Source organism: Seriola dumerili, unplaced genomic scaffold (genome assembly GCF_002260705.1).
Source record: "Seriola dumerili isolate Sdu_G_001 unplaced genomic scaffold, Sdu_1.0 BDQW01000088.1, whole genome shotgun sequence".
NCBI classification, from domain to species: Eukaryota; Metazoa; Chordata; class Actinopteri; order Carangiformes; family Carangidae; genus Seriola; species Seriola dumerili.
In genome coordinates this window covers 13,368,708-13,395,134 of record NW_019174343.1, presented here as the reverse complement: position 1 = coordinate 13,395,134, position 26,427 = coordinate 13,368,708, and the positions used below count along the sequence as shown (strand labels likewise).

Sequence of the window (26,427 nt, the reverse complement as noted above, 5' to 3'; positions counted from 1 at the left end):
GGGACACACCGCGTCCTTTGTTTACTGAGAAGGTGTCAGATGTCCTGAGCTATTATCGCACTTATTCCCACTGTGGAGCAACACCAATGCATACAGATGAGGAAGGACTAGATGCTGCAGACAGATCAGTAATATGAGACTTTTATATATAGAGTTTGGTGTAAGATCTGTCATCTGTCACATGATTTTTCCACTATATACTGTTTATGGATTTGATCTGCAGTCGAATAATTATCTTATTTTCAGTATAATCTAAATTCAGTTTGTAGAAAGAAAACAGACATAAACAGTAAGATTGTGTAAATTAAAAAGATTTTTATTGTATAATAGCTCAAAATAGAATTTAACACAATCACTTCTGGATCACTTTTATGCTGAAAGAGGATGTTGGACGTTAGGCAGGAAATCTGGATGAGTATACTGTCTATGCACGGCAAGATGGACAACCCATTCCAAGGTACTGAAAGCTAAGCAGAAGGGTTGTTTACATCAAACACTTTGATTCACAAAGCCCAAACAAGCAGGAAATTCATTCACTATCAGTCTCAAGGCAGAGTTTCATCTACATGGAGAAAGAATGGTTCAGTCTGTGGAACATGTAGACAGGAAACATGATCAAAATACCCTGGAGGTCTGAGCTGCTCTCTTCTGTAAATACCTGTGCTTGGATTGAATCAAGTTTTCTTCAGTTTCAGTCCAGTGGTCATCAGCAGCTCAGACTTGTTTCTCCTGTGTTCGCTTTGTACAGCAGGAGTATGATTGTCCAGTTTAATTTCCCTTGTTAGGGTTTAGGCATTCTTTACAATACATCTTAACACAGAAACAATGTCAATATATATTTTATACTGTATATAAAATAAATACAAATCTCTTTCTATACCATGTCTCTGATCTATGACTTTTCTCTACTAGCTGTGATTTTCAAAGTGTGTATTTGACATTTTGTATGTCTGTAAGTGTGTGTTTTTGTCTGTATTCGAGTGTCCACAGATGTAATTATCTCAGCAATCCTCGTTTATTTTACTGCTCCGCTTTGGCTGATGTTCGTTGCTCCCTTCTGTCTTTTGTTTGATGATCAGAGCCTTGGGACTTTCGATTTCCTGGAGGAGGGTGCTGTTGACCTTTTCTGGCCCCTCACTGGGCTGAGTGTCCCAGCCCTGTCCTGCCAGCAGCAGCAGTATGAGCGCCAGGAGCAGAAGTGTAACTGCTGTGGAGGTCAGCTCTGGGCTTAGCTGCAGGCCGGGCTCAGGCTCTGGGACATCCTTTGTCCTGAACGACACACACTGAGGCTTTCTGCTCTCTCTTGATCTCCTGTTGGCATGCTTGGCATCCTCACTGATCCCTAAATGTAGACACACGCGATAAAATGTCTCTGCCTGCAGGTGGGTCAGGTTGAAACTCTGTGTGCCAGCCAGGATGCGTGTGGTGTATGTAGGAGTGTTTGAGTATATGGCTTGCCAAGACAGGCGAGTTGAGGGGAGGTTGCGCCCGCTCCGCCAGGAAAGGATAGCGTAGTATTGTCCGACCTCCCTCACCTCCAACCTGGCATCCACGCTGAATAATGGAAATCTCTTCAGATTAGAGGACATTCCCCTTTTTCTTTTCTTTTCTCTGCTATGCACACCCACAGTAACACTGCGTGTATCTGCTCCCAGCGCATTCTCAGCAACACACGTATACAATCCCGCCTCGCTGGGAGTGACCTTGTTGATCTCCAGAGTTCCCTCAGGCAGTAGCCGGTAGTGTTTGGAAGGAACACAGGGAGTATCATCTTGAGCCTGGCCGTGAGAAACGCCGGAGGCAGATGTGTGGTTGAATCCTTTAGAGGCTGTCAGGCTGTGGCTGCGAGCAGGAGCTGGTAAACCTTTGGTTGCATGGCTGGGTGCAGGACCAAGTCTCAGCCCAGAGGGAGTCACCCAGTACAATTCCGGCGGTGGATCTGCAAGACCTCTACAGTGCAAAACCAATTTGCCTCCCTCTCTTACTCCTACATAGGAAGGGAGGGAGCTGGTGGGGATCATGGGGAGGCAGGAGGCCGACATCTCCCTGGAAGACACCTCTCTCACCCTTCGGGCTCGCAGCTCTGGTGGTTCAGAGCACAAGGTGGCCTGGGGTTGGATGAAACGCACCATCCGAGCTGCTTGTGTATCTGTTTGTGTGTCTTTCTCGGTGTGAGGGCGAGAGGCCTCCTTGGCGGCCCAGTGAAACAGGCAGTCACATCGTAGTGGGTTGGAGTGTAAGCTGATCTCCTGAAGCCTGGGCAGGGAGAGCATGATGTGCTGGTGCAGAGCGCTGAGAGAGTTGGAGTTGAGCATTAGGCTCTCCAGCCTGCTGAGCTGAAGGAACGCCTGCGGATGAATGTAGGACAGACGTGGATTGTTGGTGATCTCCAGCTTGGTGAGCTCTGGAAGATTCTCCAGGGCAGCTTTCTCAATAGAAACAAGCTCCTCCATGTTGTTCAGGCCGAGCTCTTTCAGGTGGATCATGTCCCGGAAATCTCCCGTCTCGATCAGTTTGATGCGGTTCTTGTTGAGGTCGAGGAACTTCAGTCCCGGCACTCTCCTCAGCGCCTGTGTGGGAACCCTGGTCAGCAGGTTATCATAGAAGGAGAGGCTCTCCAGGCCATCCAACCCTTCCAGTGCTTTTTCAGCCAGGCCTCTCAGACCCATACCACCAAGGACGAGACTCCGGAGGGATTTCAGGGCCAGGAAGCCTTGCTCAGGAAGAGCCTCTACAGGGTTTCCCCCAAGCATGAGAACTTCCAAGCGGGGCAAAGCCCTGAACCACCGAGGGTCAACGGTGGTGAGTCTGTTGTTGTTGATATGAAGACGCAGCAGGGAGTCCAGACCGGTGAAGGCCCCAGGTGCTATTGAGTGTAAGTTGTTGTGGCTGAGAAAGAGTTCCTGCAAAGCTGGCAGTGAGGAGAAGGAGGCCTCAGGGAGGTGACTGAGGTGATTTTCCTCCAGGTGTAGAGACAGCAGAGAGGGCAGGGATGAGCTCTGAGTTATTAACCTGACACGGCTGAAGCGATTCTGGGAAAGGTCAAGGTCGGTGAGGTTGGGGAGTCCGTGTAGCGCCACAGTGTTGAGCTCAGAAAGGAGGTTACTCTGCAGACGTAGGGTGTGTGTGTCCGGGGGTATGGGGAAGGGGAGCTTGGTCAACAGCAGGTCGTTGCAGTCCACAGTGGGAGCTTCATGGTAGACCGAATCAGGGGAGAACCACGGCTTGATCTGGCACACGCACCGCACCGGGCAGGAGACATGCCATGGTAGTGCGTGAGGTAGCGAGCCCACCGCAGCGCTGGGCACACACACTCCAAAAAATACACACAGGAGACACTGTGACTGTAGAAGCGCTAAAGTCGGCCTCATAATCCTCACAGGTCACAGGAGCTAATTCAGACAAGGCGAGGAAGAGTTTGTTATGAGGAACTGAGATGGATCATTTGGACCACAGATGTGTGTGAAGTTGTGTTTTTAACAGCTTCAAGGTGTGTTTGCAAACTGTGAAAGGCAGGCCAGATGGTGCGGTGTCAGTATTCATAAAGTGGTAACCATCTACACGAGCTTCAGACAGAGATAAAAAACTGAAAACTATCTCTTCCCCCTGTAGCGAAGCTTGACTCTGCTATATCAAGAATATTTTTTGAGTGTAACTTTGATTACAGTGACAGAACAGGGACTGCACAATAGCTCAGTAATGGCCTTTGCTGTCACACCATCGATCGATCGATCGACATCCTGGCCACAGGTGGAGGACTCACAGCTCGCAGCGTGGCGGCTCACTGTTGTGTCAGAAAAAGAAGAGAGAGAAACAGAGATTCAGAGAGAAACAGAGAAACAAAAGACTAAAGTCTGTTGAATGCAGTCTGTTAAAATGTGAATGTGTCATTTGAACACAGACGCGTTTTAAAGCATTATACCTCACCAATTCCCAAAATTAAGTGTCTGTGAATTTGCAAAAAATTTGGGCTGTGCATTTGATGCTTTAGCAAGGATGTATTATGCAGGCTCATTCACGAAGGAATATTCTATAGCTGAGGATGGATGAGAAAGGGAATAGAGGTGATGAAAAAAACATGTAGAGGGGAGTTGCTATTTTCCAAAGGAGATCTGGCTTTTACTGTAACGGCACATTTAGACATGGAAAGAGGAGTGATAAGCATTGACAGTCACAAGAAACAAGTGAGAGAAAGAAAGAGAGAAAGAATGGAGGATATGTGAAGAAGAAACAGAGAGAAAAACAGTGCTCCGCTGTGATCCCCCCGTGTTACGTTCCACCTACAGGAGCGCAGGTAAATGTGCAGGAATGATGAAATCGTGTAGCATGTAAATATTTCATGTCAGCACTTCACCCTCAGTGCCTGTTACAACACAGCGTCCTGCTAATGTTATTTATTATGCAACATTTAAAAAGACCCCAAGGAGCTTTTATATTATCAGCCCTCTGTACTTCAGGCTATAATAGGAAAGACTGTGTGAATGTAGCTGCTGCTGGAACAGTTACACAAAGACAGACACACACAAACACACCAGGGTTGCATCAGTATTTACATTACAACATTTGGCAGACTCTCATACCCAGAGCTAGTATGTATGGTTCAATTAACAACTATTAATAGACATTTGGCAGTAATAGTTCAAAAATACCATACAGGGGAAAATAATATGTGTAGTATTCTCCAGTGTCCACCTGCTCTTGAAAACACATTTTGATTGTACAAAGAGTTTCAGGTTATTCCCTCTAGAGTAAAGTGGGACTGAAAACACAGGCCAAAATGTGTGTTTAAATCAATTAATGCTGTGGGCTACAAATTGTGTATTACATTTCACAAAATCTGCATTATTGATTTGTGGCTACTTTGAAGCAACACGACGGGTCTTCACTGTAAACAGTTGTCAGATATGGCTAGAAACTATGCTGATGAGAGCGGTCAGAGTGAACCATACCAGTAAAACATGGGGAATAAAACCAAAACAATGAGCTGAGAGATGTGAAGTGGAACTGCAGAGTTGGGTGATATCCCTCTATTGGTTCAAAACTATGATGGACACCTTTAGCAATGCACATACAGGTAGTTATTTCATTCATTGTTGATATAGAAGTATTACTCAATGCGGCTTTAAGGTCCACCAGCTTCACTGAGACATCCATGTGATGAATATGTTTTTGGGTTTGTGCACAGAAGAAGGGGATGCTTGCTAAAGGGTTAAATTACATTATTTCTGTCGTAGGTTACAGACAAAACCTACACTGATTTGTTGTAGGAAGAATTTAATGTGAATGAATTCTACACTGTGGTTAATGCAAATCAAAACCTAAATGCTGATGAGTATTTGATAGATGCTAAGTGAGTATAGTGCACGGTCATCTTAATTTTTATGCACTTACTTCTATGCTAGCATTTTCATCAGATTATGTTGTATGTAGTTATATATCTCATATATAATCTATGTAGCACTTTTATCTAAAGTGCTTTACGATATCCCAAACTCACACTCACACAGATGACAGCAAGTTACCTTGCAAGGCAATTGTCCTTCTCAAAGGACACTTAGTGAAGCAAACATTTTGAGAGAGATGATGTTCCCTCTTTTCTAAATGTTATTTTATATGATTTAGATTTTTTTTTTACCCTGATAAGAAAAATAAAATCCATGGGGCCAATATATGAGTTTTAATTGTTTTGTTTTTTTAACAAATAAAAAAATGTCAACAAGCTTGGATAATAAGCACAAAATGTTCACTATCATTAGTATTTAGTAGTATCAAAAATCTAATGTGTGAGAAACACACAGGCACACTGACACACACACATGCCAAGAAGCCAGGCAAGGCTTACTGCATAGTTGCCATGGAAACAAATGTCCTATCCTCGCGCCGTCTCAGTGTTTTGAGGTTTAGTTTGGAATTTGTTTTGGTCCAATCTGTGCATCACTCGATGAAACAACAGGGGCATGTCTGCATTTCCACCATCATCAATCTCTGTTTATTCTACAGACACAGCTGTGTCCATTTTCTGCGGTGAAGTTCTGTGTGACTATAAAAAAAAGTTTTATATTAAGTGAACTTGTAACCTTTCTGGATACACTTGTAAAGTGTTTCTGTTCTGCAGCCTGTCAGCTGATGAGCAGAAAGTGTGCCGTGTTTTTTTTTCCAATGACAAGGAGGAGAAAGAAGTGACAGGTGATTCAATGCAGCACATTTATTGAAAGAAAAAAAAATCTGTTAGCATTCAAACACCATGTAGTGTAATTGTATAAGCAGCGGAAAGTGAGCAGTTTGTGTGTGAATAACTGCAACAGTAAAAACAGGAGCAGTTCTCACCTCCTGGGGCTCTTCTTACTCTTCTATCAGCCATTCGCTTTCATCTTCACTCTCTCATCTTTTCATATGCAACCTGCTCAATAATGGATTCATCATTTAATTTTGATGCCTCCTCGTTTTTGTCATTTGCTCTCAAAAGCTCACAGTGTTTTTTAGCAGGTTCAAGAAAGCAGAACTGCGTGCTGATGTGTGTACATAAAGGACTTGTGCCGCCTTGCAATTTGAACGATTCAGAAAAGGAGTGTGAAATAAATCTGTATGACTCAGCGGCTACTTTCATAACGCCGTCTCCTCCTAGCTCTCCACAATCTTTTTTTCGCTGTGGATAAATAGAGAGTATTTTTCCTCATAGTGGCCATTATTTCTCCCCTCCTACTCTTCTGACTAAGATTTCTTTGAAAGTTTAGTATACGACTGCACCGTGGCTCACGTTATCCACAGCAGTACCCCAGCCACTGAAGGATGACTAATAGTTACAAAAAGACAAAGCTGCACTGACCTTAATCCACAATCTGAAGTGAGTGGCCCTCCAGTCAACAGCTGAGGAAGAAGGATTTCTCTTTAAACTTCATAAACACTGCAGGTGTATTTATTGATCTCAATCAACATAATGATTGAAATGTAATTATATTTATTTATGTAAAAAAAAAAGAAGCTATATAGATACAGATGCATATAAGTCAGTCAGAGTGTTGAGAGAAAACTATAGATACAAGTGGTACAGTAAATGGACTGTGTTAGAGAGTTGTCTCTTAGCTACTGTAAATTGTAGTGGAAAGGAGAAACCTTGGAAGAGTTGATTAACTGATAAATCTCTCGTCAGCAAATAAACCAGCAAATGTTTTGATAATCAAATGATTGTTTCAATAATTTTTCAAGCAAAAGTGTGAAACATCTGCTGGTTCCAGCTTCTGTAATGCCAGGATTTGATATGTTACTAAACTGAATATTTTTGGGTTATGAACTGTGGCTTTGACAAATCACGACATTTGATGATTTTGCCTTGAGCTCTGGGTTCAGATTTCCTAATGTACCATATAGGCCTAATGCGTAAAATCACTACATGTATTGAACATCATTATTTACTGTATGCCACAATAATTACTACACCTGGTATAGTTGTTTTCTACAACACCTGTTCAGCACATAACACAGTCGTAACAGAAAGCCTGCTCAAACCTTACTGAAGCGCTAATGCAGATATGCATTAATGAGGAGTCTAAAGGCTTCTGCCAAACCTCTTATCTTTAAAAAGATACTGCTTTGCATACCAAATATTGTTCATAGCCTTCCTCAACCCAAGACATGTAGTGTAAGTTTCTAGGTCACTTATCTATCCATGTTTCTGCCAGACAGATTGTTCTTGTTTCTTTTTCTTCATAGCCAGTTTTAAACATTTTTCTCACATACACATAAATGGATCTGTTTCCCTCCCACACACTCACCTGCACACCCAACACCTATGCAAATTTGCTAAACCTCCATTACTACCTACACATACCCTGGACTGTAAGTGAAACAAAAAATAATGAAATACATTAAAGCTTATATTAATTTGGTTACCTTTGCTATTCATTTGTGTGAGCACCTCACTGAGTACAACGATTCAGCATCCAAGATGATGTTTACATTTCAGGTACTTTGATGAGTGGGGAGATGTAACAGACACTTGATAGATTGAAGAGAGGAAGAGAGTCCTATATAATGATGCCGTGTGGTTGAACAAGGTGGCTTAAAGGCACGCATTAAAAGCTTACACAATTACAAAATCACAAACCTTTGCTTTCTAACTTTTGAATTTCTTTTGGTGGAAGTTCTGGACAGATCAATCCGACATTTGAAACGTTAAACTAAAGCTCTTTTTTACTTTCCACAAAGCACTTCTTGCAGTACAACTTGTGTTGTACAATCTAGATCAAACTAAGACAATTAGGTGTAAGATAATTAATTAGATGGTCATCTCTGTCCTCTAATGAGCAACTATCTGAAAGCTTGAAAGTTTTCAGAATCCCTATTAAGGTGAAAAAGAAATCATAATTGTGCTATGTTATTGTCCAACAGTCACATTCATGCTTCTGCAGAAGTTAAAGTCAACGGTGCCTCTCCTTCATCTCCATTTGACTTTGCTTTTTTCCAGTGAAACAGGAAGAGAGAGCCACAGAAAAGCTTTTCAGACCCACATTTTTTAATGGCTAGAGGAATAAAATGGCTACTGAGTAGAAATATATGCTTTCATGAGATGGTCCATTGCATAAGGTTTTTTCCTGTGCTGCTATGACACGGAGAGACACTGCAACAGGGCAGAACAGAGAGAGGGAGGATTTCGAGAGCAGAAGAGAGAGGGATTCATGACAGAGATAGAGGTGCTGGATGCAGATCCCCAGGAAAAAAACAAAAAAAAAAACAAAAAAAAAACAGAGACGCATTGCCCTGCAGCTGAATCTGTTCCAGCATGCACACAAACCAACATATACACAAACTTATGGTTTATATTTATTTTCCCCCTATGCCCATGAAGGAACCCCCCCCCCCATGTTTCTCTATCTCTAACACACACCTGCTACCATCACCTTTGAATGTGCGTGCATGCATGTGTGCACGAGTGACTGCATGTCTGTGTGAGTCCTACTAGGTGTCCTGTTAGCCTGGAAAATTCTGTCAACATATTTCATGTTTTTCTTACCGCAACAGAAGCGCCGACTACATCTCTCTCTGTCATTTCTCGCCTGCTTCATTTGCTGTCAGTCTTTCTTTGCCAGTGCCTTTACGTGCTGGGACGCTTATTTCTTCTTCTCCCTCTCAGTCACACGTTTGTGGATCTCTTAAGATTCCTGAAATATCACTTCCCTGGCTCTCCCTCTCTCTGGAGCTGAAGAGAAAATTGGCACAGACTTAGTCCCTCTCTCTCTCTCTCTCCCTCTCTCTCTCTCCCTCCAGCAAAAGAGGAGATGAGGTGTGTTCTGCAGCAGAGCTTCTGTCCCTCTCATCTCTCCTCCTCTCTTTCTACTGCCTGCCTCCCTCTCTCACTCTTTCTCTTGCAAGCCAAGGGAAAACCACTTGTGTTAGTTACAGTGTGTTATTTTTGCTGGATGAGAAGTTTTTCTTTGGCTCCTGGTGGCATTTTAGTTTTATGCCATCGTCTGCAGATAAAAGTCCTGCTCATAATGTCAGGTCCTAGGTAACGAAGCAGCAGAGACAAATCATGATTTTGGTATTTCAGTATGTGTAGTACAGTATTAACACACTGCTGATTGTTTGAAATTCAACCAGAATGTGAAACTTTTTTTTTTCAGAGCTGGAGCCATTTCTCATCATTTCGTTAAACCGACTTGTTGAATTTCATTTCTCTTGCGTGGAATTGTCTCTACATCATTAACTGCATAACATGATTTAACTTCAAGCTCCAACACGGTTTTAATTGGCCTTATTTCAATTGGCCTTATTTCAATTGGCCTTATTTCAATTGGCCTTATTTTAATGGCGTTAAAAAGAGAAAGCAATATGGAAAAGAAGCATTTTACTCTGGGTACTGAGAATCTGAGTGTAAACTTTATTATGTTTCTCTGATTGCAACAGTCTCAGTCTCCTGATTCTGTTTTATATTCTGTTTTAAAGTCAGAACAGCTCTCCTAACAGCTTCTGTATAATTTCTGTTTAATGCCACATTGACAGGTGCTGGCAACTAATTTAGCCCAGTATGTGTCCAGACAATGAAAGGCTCTCAGACTTACTGCGGCATGTAAACATTTCCAATAACCTCACCATAGCTCTGTAAGGAAGAACTCATGTCATTACTTTGGCTGTGCATTAAAGAAACAGAGAAGGCAATACAGTTTGATTGTGGTGGAATGGAGGTATAACTCTATTCTGTGGATCGCTCCAGGCTGCGGCAATTCAGCAGTAACATGATAAATAGCGTGCACGCAGCATTGTAAGTAATCCCCTGTGGGTTGTAACTTGGAAGTAAAAGACACTCCACACTTCATACGGATGGTGTAAAGCAGGTGCAGACTGAAGTGGAGGTTTGTGCAAATTGCACCTGCAGTTACAGCAGTGAATAACATTTAAGTATTGAGAGTAAATGTGACCTGGAAACCTGAAGCAGACTGTCAGATAAATGCAGTGATAGGATGATGGGTGAGGTAGACAGCTCAAACAGCATAACTTAGGTGTTTTTCACAGTGGTTCCCAAATCACTTTGTACTAAGTCTGAAGTTTTGCCACCTGTCATGAATCTGACAGATCCCAACACAGAATTGTGGTTTTGGCCAATGATTTTTAAAGCTGCTATAATCAATATTTTTATATTAACTATTAATTATAATATTATACACAACAACAATTATAAAAGTATCAGCTGGCTATATGAAATCTCTCTCAGAGAATTAGAGATTGTTTATGTTCAAGTAATAAAGCCCACTAGTGGCTGTGATGATTATCATGTGATCAAAGGAGGAAGTCACAAACAGAGTGACAAAGACCTGAGGTCGTGCGAATCAATAAAACGTTGATGTGTGCATTATTAAACATTCAGACAGTGTGAAATGACGCGACATCCGGTCTTTATGGGTCAAACGATGCTGGCAGCTGACACAAACTTGCAGGAGAACATACATTTTTTATTCGACCACTTAGAGAGATTGTTACATTAAGTGCTTCTAAAGAAAGAAGTGAGGTACGTTATATGGAAAAACTGGTCAGTGATGAAAAATATATCAGTGGTGAGACACAGCAGACTGTGTGAAGATCAGCTGAGACTAGTGTAACTACAGAAAAGTTGCCTTTCACTAATACTCAGATTTCAAGTTGATTTCAAGGACTGCTATAGCTCCCTATTCATCCATGTCCTTTTTCTTTTCATTGGAGTTCACATTTACAGAAAGTAGTGGTAGGGAGGGTGTGTGTGTGTGTGTGTGTGTGTGTATTGAGTGGGTGTGTGGTTACTGAAAATCAGCCAGAGTGGTTGTGAGAGAAAGAAAATGAGGATAGAGAGCCACTGCAGAATACACTGTGAGACGAGAGAGCAGGAAAAGAGAGGATGTGAAGAAAGGAAGAGAAGAGAAGTCAGCTCACGTATTAGTGTAAAGCATGTTTGCAGCTTGAGGGCTTATATTAATGTGTACTGCGTGTGTTTGTGTGTGTGCATACATGTCCATGTGTGCATGTGTGTGAGAAACAGTTGGACTTGGTTTCTAATGGCTTTCCCCTTCATTTGCTTGATTCATTCAGGAGCCAACACACAAAAGCACACACACCCACATGCCCTGCTGACTGAAAGGCAGCAAGGATAAGTGGTAGCTCGCTGAAAGGAAGGGAGCGAGATGAGGTCGCCATAGCAACACTGGGGGGGTTGTTGCTTTTATTGGAGAAAGAAAATCAGCTCTGCTTATCCTCCTATCTCTCACTCCTCAGTCTTTCATGTCCCCTCTCTCTCCGTCTCACCTTTCTCTTTCTCTGTTTTCATTTCATCCTCCATGGGCTGACGTCAGCTGCCTGGGACGTTTACAGAAGATGTGAAAATTCAAGTCATGTCTGGTGTTAAAGTCCTTGTTGGCACTCTTCTTTTGCAATGTGGCTGAAGATACAGTATAATGTATGGTGCTGTAGTTAAGTTAGTTTTTACAAACTGTAAATCTGTGTACACACAGTGTGAGTCATATTTTAAGGATAAGAAGTAGCGGTAAAGTATATCATTCTTGCAGCAGTAGTAATGCACACACTGACGCTGTTCTTACACCATGTGCCAAATATTTGAGTGTGTTTTCAGCTGACATTGAGTCAAAGTCCTGAGTCAAATTCCGTGATATTATGAATAATTTCACTCTTTGTTTCCTGTATATCTAAACAGAATCGAGCTTGTCACTCTGTCAACTTTAGGAATGTGACTCATTTATCAGAAAAAGCTTGCACACACACACACACACACACACACACACACACACACACACACACACACACACACACACACACACACACACACACTCTCTCACACACAAAATCAGCCACAAGATGCATGACAGCACATTATGGCACATGATATCCTAACAGGTTGCGTGTGAAACTGGCACAGCATCCCTTCCCTGTCTCAGCATTTGAATTCTGTTCACAGGTGGACTGTTCCCCGGCTGGACCTGGGAACACTGAAGGACTCAAGGACGAGCCTGCCACATTACAGTTAAACGTGTATGTGTGTGTGTGCACATCGAAGCACATCGAAACATGGCAGAGAGAAAATGATTGAGAATTTGCTGCCATGGTGACAAGCTCAGCAGTATCTAATAGCAACGGGTTGTTGAGAAGCCAGCATTATGTGGGAGGGGTGGAGGGGGAGGGAGTAGAGATAGATGGAGGGAAATGAACACCGAGTGCCCCTTCACATTTTGCACTGTATTCACTTTTTTTTTCAATATGTGCAGTGATATCATACTGTATGTACAATTTTAATTCTACCTGACTCAAACAGAGCAGAAAAACACCAACGCCTAATTACACACTAATGTTGCGCCTTAAATATCCACTCCTACATTTCTGAGGAAGTTCACAGAATCAAGAATAAACCGCACATAACACTGTAGAGAGCGACTGCTAATTGTACAACTTAATCACACCAGTTCCCCTGCTGGGAAAGACCTGAAAATAGAAATGAATGTGTTATAATTACAGAGCTTCAGTATTCAGTGAAGATGGGTTCATTTCAGTGGCTCCATCCTGTGCCTCCAACAGAACGGACAACACAAAGACAACAGGATTGAAAATGATTACTCATAAATTCTTTGTGTCACATTTCAATTAACTCACAGTGCGTGTTTTTGTGTAATGTGTGCATGGTGTGTGTGTGTGTGTGTGTGTGTTTGTGTGTGTGTGTGTGTGTGTGTGTGTGTGGTATGCGGCTGTTTGTATTGCGTGGGCGATGGCAACAGGTCTGTGTTTTTCTGCTGTCGTTGCCATAGTGAAAGAGACAGAAACAGAGAGTTTCATTTGAGGTTCAATAAGTTCAATATAATTTATCTCTAGAGCAATAAAGAACAAAATCTGGTGTTTCGGAGGTTATAACCGGTTTTCATTGCAGCATACGTGAAGGTTTTGATCACTTTGAAAAGCAGATGACATGACTGAAGAGGGAATTAAACGGAGCCAAGAATAAATAGTGTCTCATTCTTCAGCAGCTTGTACAAAATGGAGCTGGTCTCGACACAGCTTATTGACTCTCTCTGGTGGTGAGACCTGGCAGTGCGTCTAACACTCTGCTCATGTTCTTACAAAAACATCATCTACAAGCCTGTATATTATTTTACATATTTGCTAAATGTTGCTAAATGCATTCAAATACGTTCAGCTGACATAAAATGTAAAACCCCAAAGGGAAATTTCTATGTGGCCTTAGATGAAAACCTAGCTGAGATGTCCCACTCACCAGTGACATTTACAGCAAGTTTGGTAAAGTAGATGTTGGGAAAAAAAATTAACAGGAGAAGTTCTTTAAAAAGTGGACTCACAACACATTGCCATATGAGTAATGATGCAACAGTGGAGCAACCAAAAATAAAAAAATGACAACAAACAGTTTAGCCTTCAGTATGTGTTGAATTAGCTTGATGCTGAAACTCTTGTGCAATAGTTTGATTTTTTTCACTCTGTGATTATCACGCAGAGACGATACGTAACTGCAGACTATCAAATTATATTTAGAGTTAATACCAAGTGAATGCAGCGTTGGTCGGTCCACCGCCTTGTGCCAGACTAAAATATCTAACATTGAATGGATTGACATGAAATTTGGTGCAGATATTCAAGATGCTGAAATCAATCAATCCTAATGACTTTAATGATCTCACAACTTTTTATACAAGATAGATTGTCAACACCTTTGCACAGACATTTATGAGAATTAACTTTAACGACTCCCCTGACTTTTCCTCTGGTGCCACCAGCAGGTCAAAGATTTGAACAATACTTTACTATATGACCAAATACCAGCAGAACTATATGTCAACATCAGCGGGACTTTGTGCTTAGTGCTAAGTGGTGAATGTTAGCAAGTTAAACATTGAACTCAGGTGGTGAACACGGGAAACATTACACATGATGTAAGCATTGACATTGTGAGCATGTTAGCATGCTGACTTTAGCTTAGTGCTGCTTAGAACAGCCTCACAGAGCCACTAGCATATCTGCAGTAGTCTTGTGTCATTCAGCTTGTTTGGGTTTTTATTGATTCATCAAAAACCAGGCCAAAGATCAGCCAAAGATCCAGAAATACATACACGCTGAGATATATGCACTACATCACAACAGCCAGAAATAAGTGTGTATGTGTCAGAAAGGGTGGGCTAGTTTGAATCTGTGACAGGTTGAAATGTGATATTAATTACTAACTTTTTTCAAATCCTGACTCACAGAGATGGCGTCCTTGAAAAGTAGTCAACATGTAACTCCAGTGTAACAGAGGTGACCAGCAGAAGACTGTGGTTGTGCTTATCACACAATATGTCCTGTCTTATAATGTGACTCACACCCATAAGATATACATGCGTCATCTGAAATGAGTTTCTCTCTGATTTTCTCTGTAGTTGTTTCCTTTTAAATGTTTTGTAACTTCATAGAAATGATGTCATATAAACTGAATAATTGAGTTAATCATATCTTTAAGCCCTTTTGTAGTTATTAATTCAGAGTGTACTTCATCAGTTCCTGAAAATATGAATGACAGGAATGCCCTTTTATCTAGTCTTAAATCGTTCACCTCTGTTATGGATATTCAAAGACAAGGAGAAGTACAACATGTTTCACTTTATGCACATAGTTTATTGCTATGTGTGTCTGGCCCTGTTTCGTGTATTGCATTTCTGAAGTACAATACAGATTTGGTTTGTTAATAACTTTATTTTTAGCACTTTTCTGTTCTCACCTTACAGTAAAACCTTCTAGAAAGGTGAGTTTTACCCTTCTAAGTGACTAAGTGCTAAAAAATTATAGATAAACCTCTAACTTTTTGTAGATCAAAATATGGAATTTCACAGATGGAGCATAATTGGTGGGTTTGAGTGCCCAACATTAAACATTATCAGTTAGTGTATCTTAATGAAAATTTAGAGTGATGGCACAGTCAGTGTAAGACTAATTTTTCAATCCACATAGCATAATAATCACCAAACTGCTGGTCCACATCCAAGGACAGGAAAGGACAGAGAGCTTCTCCCAGTTTTAGTAACAGACCTAACAATAATAACTGATTTTAACCACATCTAAGGACGATAAGGCATGAAGCAGAGAACTGAGTAAACATGACTATCAAAGAACTTCTGTAAACGGAAAATGGTGAAAATGGTCTTACGTCATAAGGACCATTCATAAAAAATTGTTACGCGCAATTTTTTGAAACATTCCTCAACCATTTAAAGTTACAGTCACTACAGTGAAAACCAATGTGTGAACATTTGATATTTGACTTGGTTTTAAGTCAACACAGCGACACGGGCATACATTGCTCTGCCAACTATAATAACCTTGAAAATATCTAATTTATTTTTGGATGATATCATTATCAAAAGGCACATGAAGGTTATCAGTCTTGACCAAACAAATGAACAAGTTTGACTTTTCACTTCTGCTGAGTAGTCAGACCTCATCAAATATAGTTTACAGATATCGCAGATATGGGGAGAACCTGAGGAGTATAAAAGACTCTGCAGAACCTCAGGTTGTTGTACAGAGGCAACATGGGCAAGCTACTCGTCTGCGTCGGTAAGCTGAGCTCCTTGCTCACAGAATCTTTTCAAACTTTGTTACTGCACATTTAAGATTAATTTAATCTTTTAATAATGGAGATTGATCCTCATTAACTGCTCAACCTGCTGCATCTTCACCCTCTCTAACTCTATCTCTTCTCTCTGCAGGACTGGCACTCCTGCTGCACGTGCAGCTAGGTAATTACATCCCTTATCCACTTAGTGTTGCTATGAATGTGTAAATGTATTTATGTTGGTAACATAATTGAAGAGAAATTGTTCCATGTGCTGCAGGATCATCCTACATCCTCTCCTGTTATTTCACTAACTGGGGACAGTACCGTCCCGGAGCAGGCAAGTACTTCCCCACCAACATTGACCCATGTCTCTGTGACCACCTCATCTATGCCTTTGCTGGAATGGACAGCAATATGATCAAGACCTACGAGTGGGATGATGAGAAACTCTATGGACAGTTCCAGGCCCTGAAGAACCAGTGAGTACACACAAATGCTCACAGTGACTCCAGCACATGTGAACACACATTACAATACTCATAAGCATGCATACACACACATGGATTAAGTGAGAGAGTTTAAAGAAATATTGTTGTTGTTGCTTGCAGGAACAGCAACCTGAAGACTCTGCTGGCCATCGGAGGATGGAACTTCGGTACTCAGAAGTAAGTAGTGATGAAATGAGGCTGAACACTCTCGCCATGAGGACCTTGTACCACAGGTAGGAGCGCTCTGACTGTTTTCCTGTCTCCAGGTTCACAGCCATGGTTTCCACTGCTGCCAATCGTCAGACCTTCATCAGCAGCGTGATCACATTCCTGCGCCAGTATCAGTTTGACGGTCTGGATATCGACTGGGAGTACCCTGGCTCTCGTGGCTCCCCACCTCAGGATAAGGAGCTCTACACTGTCCTGGTCCAGGTCGGTCATACTGATATTCAGTTTCTGGCTGTGATGAATCTGGGTTGTGGGCAGAAGTAGAAACATAACACTGTAACCTATCCAGGAAGTCCTGTAGACTTGGTTATATGATGAAAATACAATAATGAAATGCCAATGAAATATTCTACAAAACTTAAACTTCTTAATTAAATCAGTCCAGTTTTAACAGACAGCTGTCTTTGTTGCACCGTGCTGCTCTCGGCTGCTCCAACAACAAAGTAGAAAAAAAAGAATTTAGGGAAAAACAGAAAGCAAAAACCACAACCTCTGCTCCATTAAATACATTTTACTTTTACATATTTCCATTAATATTAAATCCTTATGTTTTGGTCTCATTCTGAGCAGCTTTTTTCTAAATTGTGTGTCCTGACCAATTACAGATCACTGTTTACATTCATGCAGTCTACCTTAATCTGTCATGACCATGATTTCCCCAACAGCTCTGCCTTCAGTGTCCTTGTAAATGTGTTCAGTTGAGGTCTGTCACCGCAGTAATGGTGACAGCCGGTGAGAGCACTTACTTTTAGGAGTCTTTGAGTTCAGTGTTTCTCAGTTTTAAAAAAAAAACAAACAAAAAAACCCAAACAAACAGTCATACAGCAACTGTAACCGTTTCTGTCCCGTCACCCATCTGTAGGAATTGATGAGCGCCTTTGTGGCTGAGGGCAAGAAGACCAACCGTCCTCGTCTGATGCTGACTGCTGCTGTCTCTGCTGGGAAGGGAACCATCGACTCTGGATACCAGATGGCCCAGATTGGCTCGTGAGTGCATGTGCAAATTCTACATAGCCTCACATTTGCTACACAGTGCACAGCTCTCACTTAATATTAATCCACATGTTTGTTTCCCAGTGTTCTGGACTACTTCCACGTCATGACCTATGACTTCCATGGTTCTTGGGAGCACAACGTTGGAGAGAACAGTCCTCTGTACAAGGGCCCCGCTGACCAGGGATCCATGATCTACTTCAATGTGGTGAGTGAATCGTTATGTTTCTGTATTACAATTTGCTCCTGCTGTAAATTAATAAAAAATTACATTAAGGAACAAGATGCTCATGCTGGTCTGGACTCTCTCGTGTATAGGACTATGCCATGAACTACTGGAAGAGCAATGGTGTCCCAGCTGAGAAGCTGCTGGTTGGTTTCCCCACCTATGGCCACACCTTCCGCCTGGCTTCCTCTAACACAGCTGTGGGAGCCCCCGCCAGTGGACCTGGACCTGCTGGACCTTTCACCCGTCAGACCGGCTTCTGGGCCTACTATGAGGTAGGTGCTTCTTTTTTCTGAATCTATGTGCATTCATAGGTAAGACAGGACAACATATGTATATGTATTGTGCAGATCCTTAACTTTAATTTTCTCCCTGCCATCAGATCTGCACTTTCCTGAAGCAGGGAGCCACCCAGGCTTGGGACTCCGTCCAGGATGTGCCATATGCCTACCACCAGGGTACCTGGGTTGGATATGACAATGTGAAGAGCTTCCAGGTTAAGGTAAGAAGTTGAATATCATTAGTCACATTCATGTCCCCAACTTTTGTTTTGTTTTTTTTTCGCTGTAGTTAACACTTGGTTTCACCTCTCATCCACTCTGCAGATTCAGTGGCTGAAGCAGAGTGGTTTTGGTGGAGCCATGGTGTGGAGTCTGGATCTGGATGACTTCACCGGCACTTTCTGTGGCCAGGGAAAATACCCTCTGATCAACACCCTCAAGAGTGGCCTCGGAACTGGGTCTGGTATGTATGAGCCACAATTCCTCATTCCACATGAGAACGTTTCAATCTCTTAACATCTTTCATTTCTCTCCTCAGCATGCAGTGCTCGTCCTGAGCCCCTGCCTCCAATCATTCCAACCAAGGCTCAGCCCCAGCCTGGCGGTGGCGGCAGCAGTGGTGGCGGCAGCACAGGATCTGGTTTCTGCGCTGGAAAGTCTAACGGACTCTACCCAGACCCAACCAGCAAGAACCACTTCTATGAGTGCAACCAGGGACAAACCTATGTCCAGCACTGCGCCGTCGGCCTGGTGTTCGACACTAGCTGCAAGTGCTGCAACTGGGCTTAAATGATCCACAGCAGAACTTTATACTGATTGTTCTTAATTTAGGAGTTGGGTCAACTATCATGTAACATCAGACCATCCAGCTAAGGCCCATTCAAGAACAGCTCTGAAACACCTCATTGATTTAATCTGAATAAATAAGCAACAAAATCAAATCTCTGATGGTTGTGTGTCTCATGTATGTTTCTCTTCAAAATCATAAAACCACAAATGAGCAAAGAAAAAATACATTATCCATCGATGATCAACTACAAATATCAAACATGAGCAGCAAAAAACACTTCTTCATCTGTTCACTTCTCTTACACTGCTACTTGCATGAGAAACACAGCAAGAAAGTTCTGACACCTAGGACACACATTTGTATGCAAAAGTTTGGGCACTCCCGAGCAAAGTCCATATATTTTGGTGATTTTTGAAGTGAAAAGAAGTAAATACAGCCCTTGCAGCTAACAGACATGGAAAATGAGCCTTCAAGTGTTAATGCATTGTTACTTTTTATTTCCTGAACTTAAAAAGTAGAAATAAATTAAAATTAAAAATGTGGCTGTGCAAAAGTTTGGGCGCCCTACTAAGGCATGACATAGTAACCAACTCTTTGGTAGGCATCACAACTTACGCACACTTTCTGCTCTTGATGGTCGTGATATCACTCACTCTTCTTGCAGTAATTGTCAATGCAGATAAAACCATGACGAAATTCAGCATAAAAGCAACAAAAATATAGTAGCAGGATGACACAGGCAAGACAACACACATAAGTACATATCTTCACTAAAACACATGTACACACACACACACACACACACACACACACACACACACCACTACTTTGGATAACATCTTATGAATGGTATAAATTCTCAACATAAATACTAGTCTAGTCTCAATGTCTCTACTGTATCACCCCGTGCCTGACTCAAATAAAATAAGATAAATTCAAACAGAAGGAGGATGAAATAAAGCAAAGGAATAAAGGCATTATCTTTCAAGAGTTAAAATCCCGATATCACCTTCCCAGTTCGCCTTTTAAAATCTTAATATATTATAATATAAATGTATTCCTGTTACCAAAGAGTTTAACACACACATATGTAAATCTAAACATGGATTTAAAACTATACTGTGGATGTCACATGTTATTTTGAGTAGCATTTGCTGATGTTTTAGGGGCCTGATGTCCACCAGATGGAGCTCTTGAGAGAATGAAAACAAGAGGAGCTTTAAGCACTCAAAGGCAAACTACAGTTACAACTTACAGTCTTAGTTTTGCATTTTGTTTAACATTGTTCCTTCTGAATCCCGGACCTTATCAGACCAACCAACAATACAGTGTTATATGTAATATATCTGTAAATCATCAGAGTACAAATCAGTGTTATGAACTGGAAGTTACATTTACATTTGTTTATCATTTGTTGACACTGCTTTTTGCTGGCGGCAGCGTTCTTTTGAGTAACGTTCTCCTCGATGGATGTCCAGGTAGGGATGCCAATCCTCTGAAGGAGAGCACAAAAACTTCAGACGCTGCGGAAGGTGTGGCACAAATAGAAGATCATGAGTATGGGTGCACACTTAGTGGAGCATCACTGCCTCTACAGAAGTAAAAATCTCAGCCTGCTGTAAATGTATCTTGTTTTATAGGAGACAACAAATGCACCTTCCAGAGGCTTCCCTCTGCTTTTATCAGCTTGTAACCAGCGACAACAGGGATCCAGATGAGGATGGCTGCAACCATGCACCAACCCAGAGCCAAGCCCCAGGCTGGATAGTGGACTTGTCCATAGGTGGGGGGGGCAAAGTTTATCAGAGACCAGAACAAGATCACCTAGACAATGAAGTAAATGTATTACAGGTTGCATTTTCTTCAACAATGTAAAAGAAAAGAACAAAATTTAAGTTGTAATCACCAGAATGATGCAGGGGCTGATGAAGAACCAACATGCTCTCCACCACAGCCAAAAGCAGAAGCTTTTATTTCCAATCATCATCTCAATGTCTTCAATAAAACGGTTCCCCCCTATAATGCATGACACGAACAAGCATGTGCACAACTGAGGGCAAAAGAAAGCTGTCTCACTGATTCTTAAGCTTTATATTTACCGTATATGTAGCAGAGGCCAATGACCTCTATGAAAGCCACAATAAGCATTATCCAGCTGGCAGCAAACTGGTCGATTAGAGTTACCCAGTATATTCCTGCCTACACACACACACACACACACACACACACACACACACACACACACACACACACACACACACACACACACACAGAGGCACTATAGGTCATCATGGTAACAATATCAGGCAGTGGTAATAGATTCAGTGTTGGCAGACCTACTGTACCCTTGTGACACATGGCAGGCCCAAGAGGAAGACGATGACACATGTCCCTATAGTCAGTACGGCCCGTTTGGATTTGAAGATTTCAGGGAAGGCGTCAAACAAGCAGGTGGTTATCACCTCTAATGACAAGAGGAGGGATGAGAATCGATGAACCAACTGAATGGTAAACAGGGATTTTTTTCTACAGATCCTATTGGTTCGGTTAAGTTTCTAGATTTATGCCAGTTAGCGGGGTATAACATCCAAGCCACTGGTAAGTCACAATCTCACCTATTTGTGTAAACTGAGTGTCCAGGCCAACTATGAAAAGCATTAAAAAGAACAGGACAGACCACAGAGGGGAAACAGGAAGCTTAGCCAGAGCCTCTGGATATGCAATGAATGCCAGGCCAAACCCTGAATGAAGACAGAAAACCAAAACATCAGAGAACATACAGCTGTCATTCTTTAAGGTTCAGTGGTATTATGGGTGTCTTACCTTCCTTCACCACTTTTCCAACTGGCTTTCCATAGATGTGAGCCATATGACCCAAAATTGAAAAAATGGCAAAGCCTGCAAACACGCTGCTACCTGGGAGGGGTTGAAAACAGCCACATAGACTAATCAATATAAAGATAATATGCTCTTTTTCACACATATTGGAGCTTTATATATACCTGGTCAGGTAACCAGGATGAAGTTACTCAACCCGAGGAGAGCTTCCTGTGTAAAAGGGTGAGACCCAAACCATTTCCTCAAGGCTTTTGTCTACTACAGAAAATGAAAGCTTCAGCTGTAATGAGCAGTGGACCCGCTGGACTGCAGTGGCTCCACAGTGTCTTTTTTTATACTACCACCTGGTAACGCCTAAGTGAGGAATTTTCAAAATGTACACATAGTGGATTGAATATTTAATACAAATACTTAGATTGACATTTTTTTCTCAATAGTGAAGCTGCAAAAATAAATAAACTTGCTTTCAACTGAAATGGTGTTTTCCTACCATGGTTAATGAGGGTTATAACAACTGAATCCAGAAACATGTTGTTGTGGAAGTTGTTATAGGAAGCAAGGGTCCCAATACCACCCCATGCAATGGACAGGGAAAAAAAAGTCTGAGTTGCTGCATCTTTCCAGACCTAAAACACACCATATTTTCAAGAGTGATTTATGACATATTTTGGAAATGTATGCCTACTTTTGTAATGTCTTACATTGGGATAGCTGGACTCCTACCTGTGCTTCTGTCAGTTTAGTCAAATTGGATTGTGAACCAATGTAGAACTCGATCCCATCTTGCGCTCCCTCCAGTGTCACACCTCTGATCAGCAGGATCAAAATCACCACATACGGTAACGTAGCTGTGAAATACACAACCTGGAGAGAAAAAAGTCTCGAAGTCATTCAATGGACTTGTGAGCTGACCACAGAGAAATGTAAATGATGTAAAATAGAAAAGAGATGTAAAGTTGCCACGAGTACAATGAGCAGGATAAGCAACCTGTCTTTAGCATATGGTGTACCATATCACCACTGCTTAACCAAATGAATGTATGAACCATGGCATGTAGTGTATGTTCCTGCACAGCACCAGAAATTCAAGGATTAATATGTCTGAATTCTCAAAGTGGGAGAGAGAGAATTCTCTCTGTGCAGCTGTGAATGTGGTGTTTAATGAATGAGATTCATGGTACTGTAATTTTCTGTTATTTTTCACAAATGAGACACATGAATATGAATAGGTTGATGACGTACTTTTCCCGATGACTTGATGCCTCTGATGAGCGCTGCAGAAACAAGTATGGAGCTCAGCAGCAGACAGAGGGCCAAGTGCCAAACTATTGGTCCTGTTTCATCTAGACCACTGGATCTCTGCAGAGCCACGAGACTGAGGAGGAGAGACATCTGGCTGTACAGACACTGCAGTATGACAAGTGTGTGTAAATTTGTGCTTGTTTGTGTGATTCTTACTCCCAGTACTGTTCACTTGGACTCTGCACTGAAACTGAGACCATGTCAGATGAAGGACAAGTAGTGTTTTCCTGAGTCCAGTTGGCCACTAAAACACCACTTACACTACAAGACACTAGAAAAGGAGAGAGGTGAATGGCTTGTTTAAAATATCGGTCTATATTATGGGTGTATACAAGCATTAGATCCCAAGACGCAGCGTTTACATTACAGAGTCTATCCTGCTTGATACAAATAAAAGACAATGAACTGCACTTCTTAAATAGTTGTGAGAATACTTTGCACACACACCCCTTCACAAGAATAGGAAATAAAAAACAGCACCTATTGACATCGTGCTGCAGTTACTGAAGCAGCTGGACCACGGCAGAGGAAACTGGAAGGAGGCGAACATGTAGTACAGGCTGTAGGCGACGATAACGTTATAATAAATTGACACAAATGTGTTCATCGTAACCATGGAAAAGCCGACACCTGAGGAAGATAACAGATTATAATGCAATATGACCCCACTGAGCTCTGAAATCACAAACTGTCATTTTCTCTCTCTCTCGTATCTTTTCAGATCCTGAAACAATCAAATAATTGAACCTATTTGTAAGTTTTGCCAACATTAGCCAATTTCGTCATTTACTTACCAGTCTAAAACAAATGTTATCAGTTCAACATCTAACTTTATTCCTTTACTCAGAAAGAGCTGTCTCCAGCAGTGTAAAGCAACCCTCTTGTTTAGCTTCTATTTCTGTCACTTCTTTTCTTCTACTGAAGTTAGCATGCTAACCAGCAAGCCCCAGCCTGGTTGGACTATCTCATCACTTTCCGATACCGAGTCACTGTAGCGTGCAGTCTGCCCTGAATAAGAAGTGCTCAGAGGGTGTATTATAACCTCTTGTCTTGTAAGTGCAACCACAGCTTAAGCTCTTGGCAAGACTGGTAGGCTCTGTTGATACTATGTAGTTGATGCTATGTAGCGATAGCAAAATGAACAAATAGCTCCTTTAAGACTTTTATCTGTTTTTGTAATACATATATATATATATATATATATGTGATGACCATGTGTAGTATAAAGGGGAAATGTCTCTTTGGTGGAACTGCTATCAACTTAGACATCTGAAACATGACAAGGAGCCCTAACTTGATACTGCTATTAAGTGATAGGCAGAAAGTCATTACTCTGCAAAGTCATGAGTAAATCGCAGGTCAGATCAATATAGGGCAGTAAAAAGTACTAAGGTAAAAATATTTCCCTCCAAAATGTAGTAACACAGAGATATAATCAAAATTACCAAATTCTACAGTTCTAACTTCTCAAATGTGAGTATTTCCAACAATAACTTGCCAGAGACATTTTCCACCACTGTGTCATCTTATAAACTAAAGATTTCATCAATTCACCAAATTAAAAATAACTGATACAGTGGTTGCAGCCCTTTTTTAAAAAAAAAATAAAGTATCTATCTATCTATCTATCTATCTATCTATCTATCTATCTATCTATCTTTTTACAATAATTTCATAAATTTATGGAAATCTCTCACATTTGGATTCTACTTCTGATTTTGAGGATTTAAATGTTTACCAACTGTAAATGGCAGTCACATTTAATATCTTGGTCTTCAGTGTGGGATTGTTTAGCAGTACTTCTTTCAGGCTCACCTTGCAGTATCGGCACTGCTCTCCACATGTTGATTGGACCTTGGCTGCAGAACTGACCGATGGCGTTTTCCAGGAAGAAAAAAGGGATTCCACAGAGAAACAACGTCACGAAATAGGGAATGAGAAATGCACCTGCTCACAGAGATAGAAGTAAGTTTTCAGAATATTCATTTTTACAACAGTGTTATCAAAAGTGATTTTCTAAACACTGATGCCAAATAATCACCTCCTCCATTCTTATAGGCTATAAATGGAAATCTCCAGATATTTCCCAGGCCAATAGCATAGCCGATCATAGAGAGGATATATTCTCTCTTGTTGGTCCAGTTTCCACGCCCAGTATTCTCATCACCATCAGCCATGTGGGAGCCCTGCTGAAAAAAACCAGAATTTTACAAGTTGTAAGATATTGTCTCGGGTATAAATCAACATGAAAACTATTAAGCCTAATTACCCATTAACATGTTTACATTCTAACCAAATAGTTGCTGATTTGACTGATGAACACCTTGAGCCAAAGATGGGGGAAACTAACCAACAAGATCCACTGCTGTGGATTCTCCACAGGAGACATTTTAACTTGTAACTACAGGAAAAGTACAATAACAATAATAATAGATGTTATTAATCACACTTCCTGCTGAAAGTATCTATGTGATTGCAGGAAGGTTTACTGGTTTTTCATTTATAACTTCATCCATTGAATGATAGCTTTCTGGGAAGGGTAAACACATTTATAAACATTTATAGTTTTGGAGCAAACGTCATTTTTGATGAATAAACATGCCTAATTATGTATAAATAAAATGATTTTCGTTTAATAGGTATAGCGCCATATTTATGTGTCACGAGGTCAAACCGAATGATTCTGTTGTGACCGTAACAGTAACAATGTGAAAATAAAACCCATATACTGTATCCTACCGGATCAGAAAGAATAGCAGAGTCCTTGGACATCTTAGAGACATATTTCCACATGTCTTTTCATCTGCTTCTGATGGTCTGTAGAAGAAAATTCAAATTCAAATTCCTCTCATAACAGCCCAGTGCTACTCAACATACATAAATGACAAACTTTGCAATAGACATAATAAAAAGTGGAGACAGGTCTCCTACATCCAGCCTTAACTTTTAGAAAATGCTATTAAGAGTGCATTGCATTGGTAACCCTATCTTCTCGATCCCTGCAGCACCTTCATGATACCTTCACACACAAACACACACACACACAAACACACACACACACACACACACACACACACACACACACACACACACACACACATATGAGTCCATAGGCTGTGAACTGTCACATCATTAAATGCTGGATAACAAATGTCTCTATCTTACGCTGATGATGGCTTATAGCTAAAACGCGTTTGTTGATTGCCCCA

General features: G+C 41.3%; 3 protein-coding genes across 3 annotated transcripts; 1 reads left to right on the top strand and 2 right to left on the bottom strand.

Annotated features, from left to right (window-relative positions):
* Positions 1 to 339: 339 nt before the first annotated feature.
* Positions 340 to 3,501, bottom strand: LOC111221480 (leucine-rich repeat neuronal protein 2-like). Its single transcript, XM_022744849.1, has one exon. It carries the CDS (start codon positions 3,369 to 3,371, stop codon positions 1,002 to 1,004), a length of 2,370 nt encoding a protein of 789 aa, XP_022600570.1. The 5' UTR covers positions 3,372 to 3,501; the 3' UTR covers positions 340 to 1,001.
* A 12,545-nt stretch (positions 3,502 to 16,046) lies between these two features.
* Positions 16,047 to 19,077, top strand: LOC111221659 (acidic mammalian chitinase-like). The gene is made up of 11 exons (XM_022745141.1): positions 16,047 to 16,071; positions 16,224 to 16,253; positions 16,350 to 16,551; positions 16,681 to 16,737; positions 16,827 to 16,992; positions 17,651 to 17,775; positions 17,866 to 17,989; positions 18,100 to 18,282; positions 18,390 to 18,509; positions 18,613 to 18,751; positions 18,827 to 19,077. Exons 1-11 carry the CDS (start codon positions 16,047 to 16,049, stop codon positions 19,075 to 19,077), a joined length of 1,422 nt encoding a protein of 473 aa, XP_022600862.1.
* Positions 19,078 to 20,472: 1,395 nt separating this feature from the next.
* Positions 20,473 to 25,395, bottom strand: LOC111221609 (sodium- and chloride-dependent neutral and basic amino acid transporter B(0+)-like). The gene is made up of 13 exons (XM_022745060.1): positions 25,260 to 25,395; positions 25,034 to 25,165; positions 23,707 to 23,848; positions 23,159 to 23,291; positions 22,640 to 22,780; positions 22,407 to 22,542; positions 21,902 to 21,994; positions 21,694 to 21,819; positions 21,424 to 21,542; positions 21,178 to 21,277; positions 20,985 to 21,094; positions 20,735 to 20,902; positions 20,473 to 20,601 (listed from the first exon to the last, which is right to left on the bottom strand). Exons 1-13 carry the CDS (start codon positions 25,393 to 25,395, stop codon positions 20,473 to 20,475), a joined length of 1,665 nt encoding a protein of 554 aa, XP_022600781.1.
* Positions 25,396 to 26,427: the final 1,032 nt, after the last annotated feature.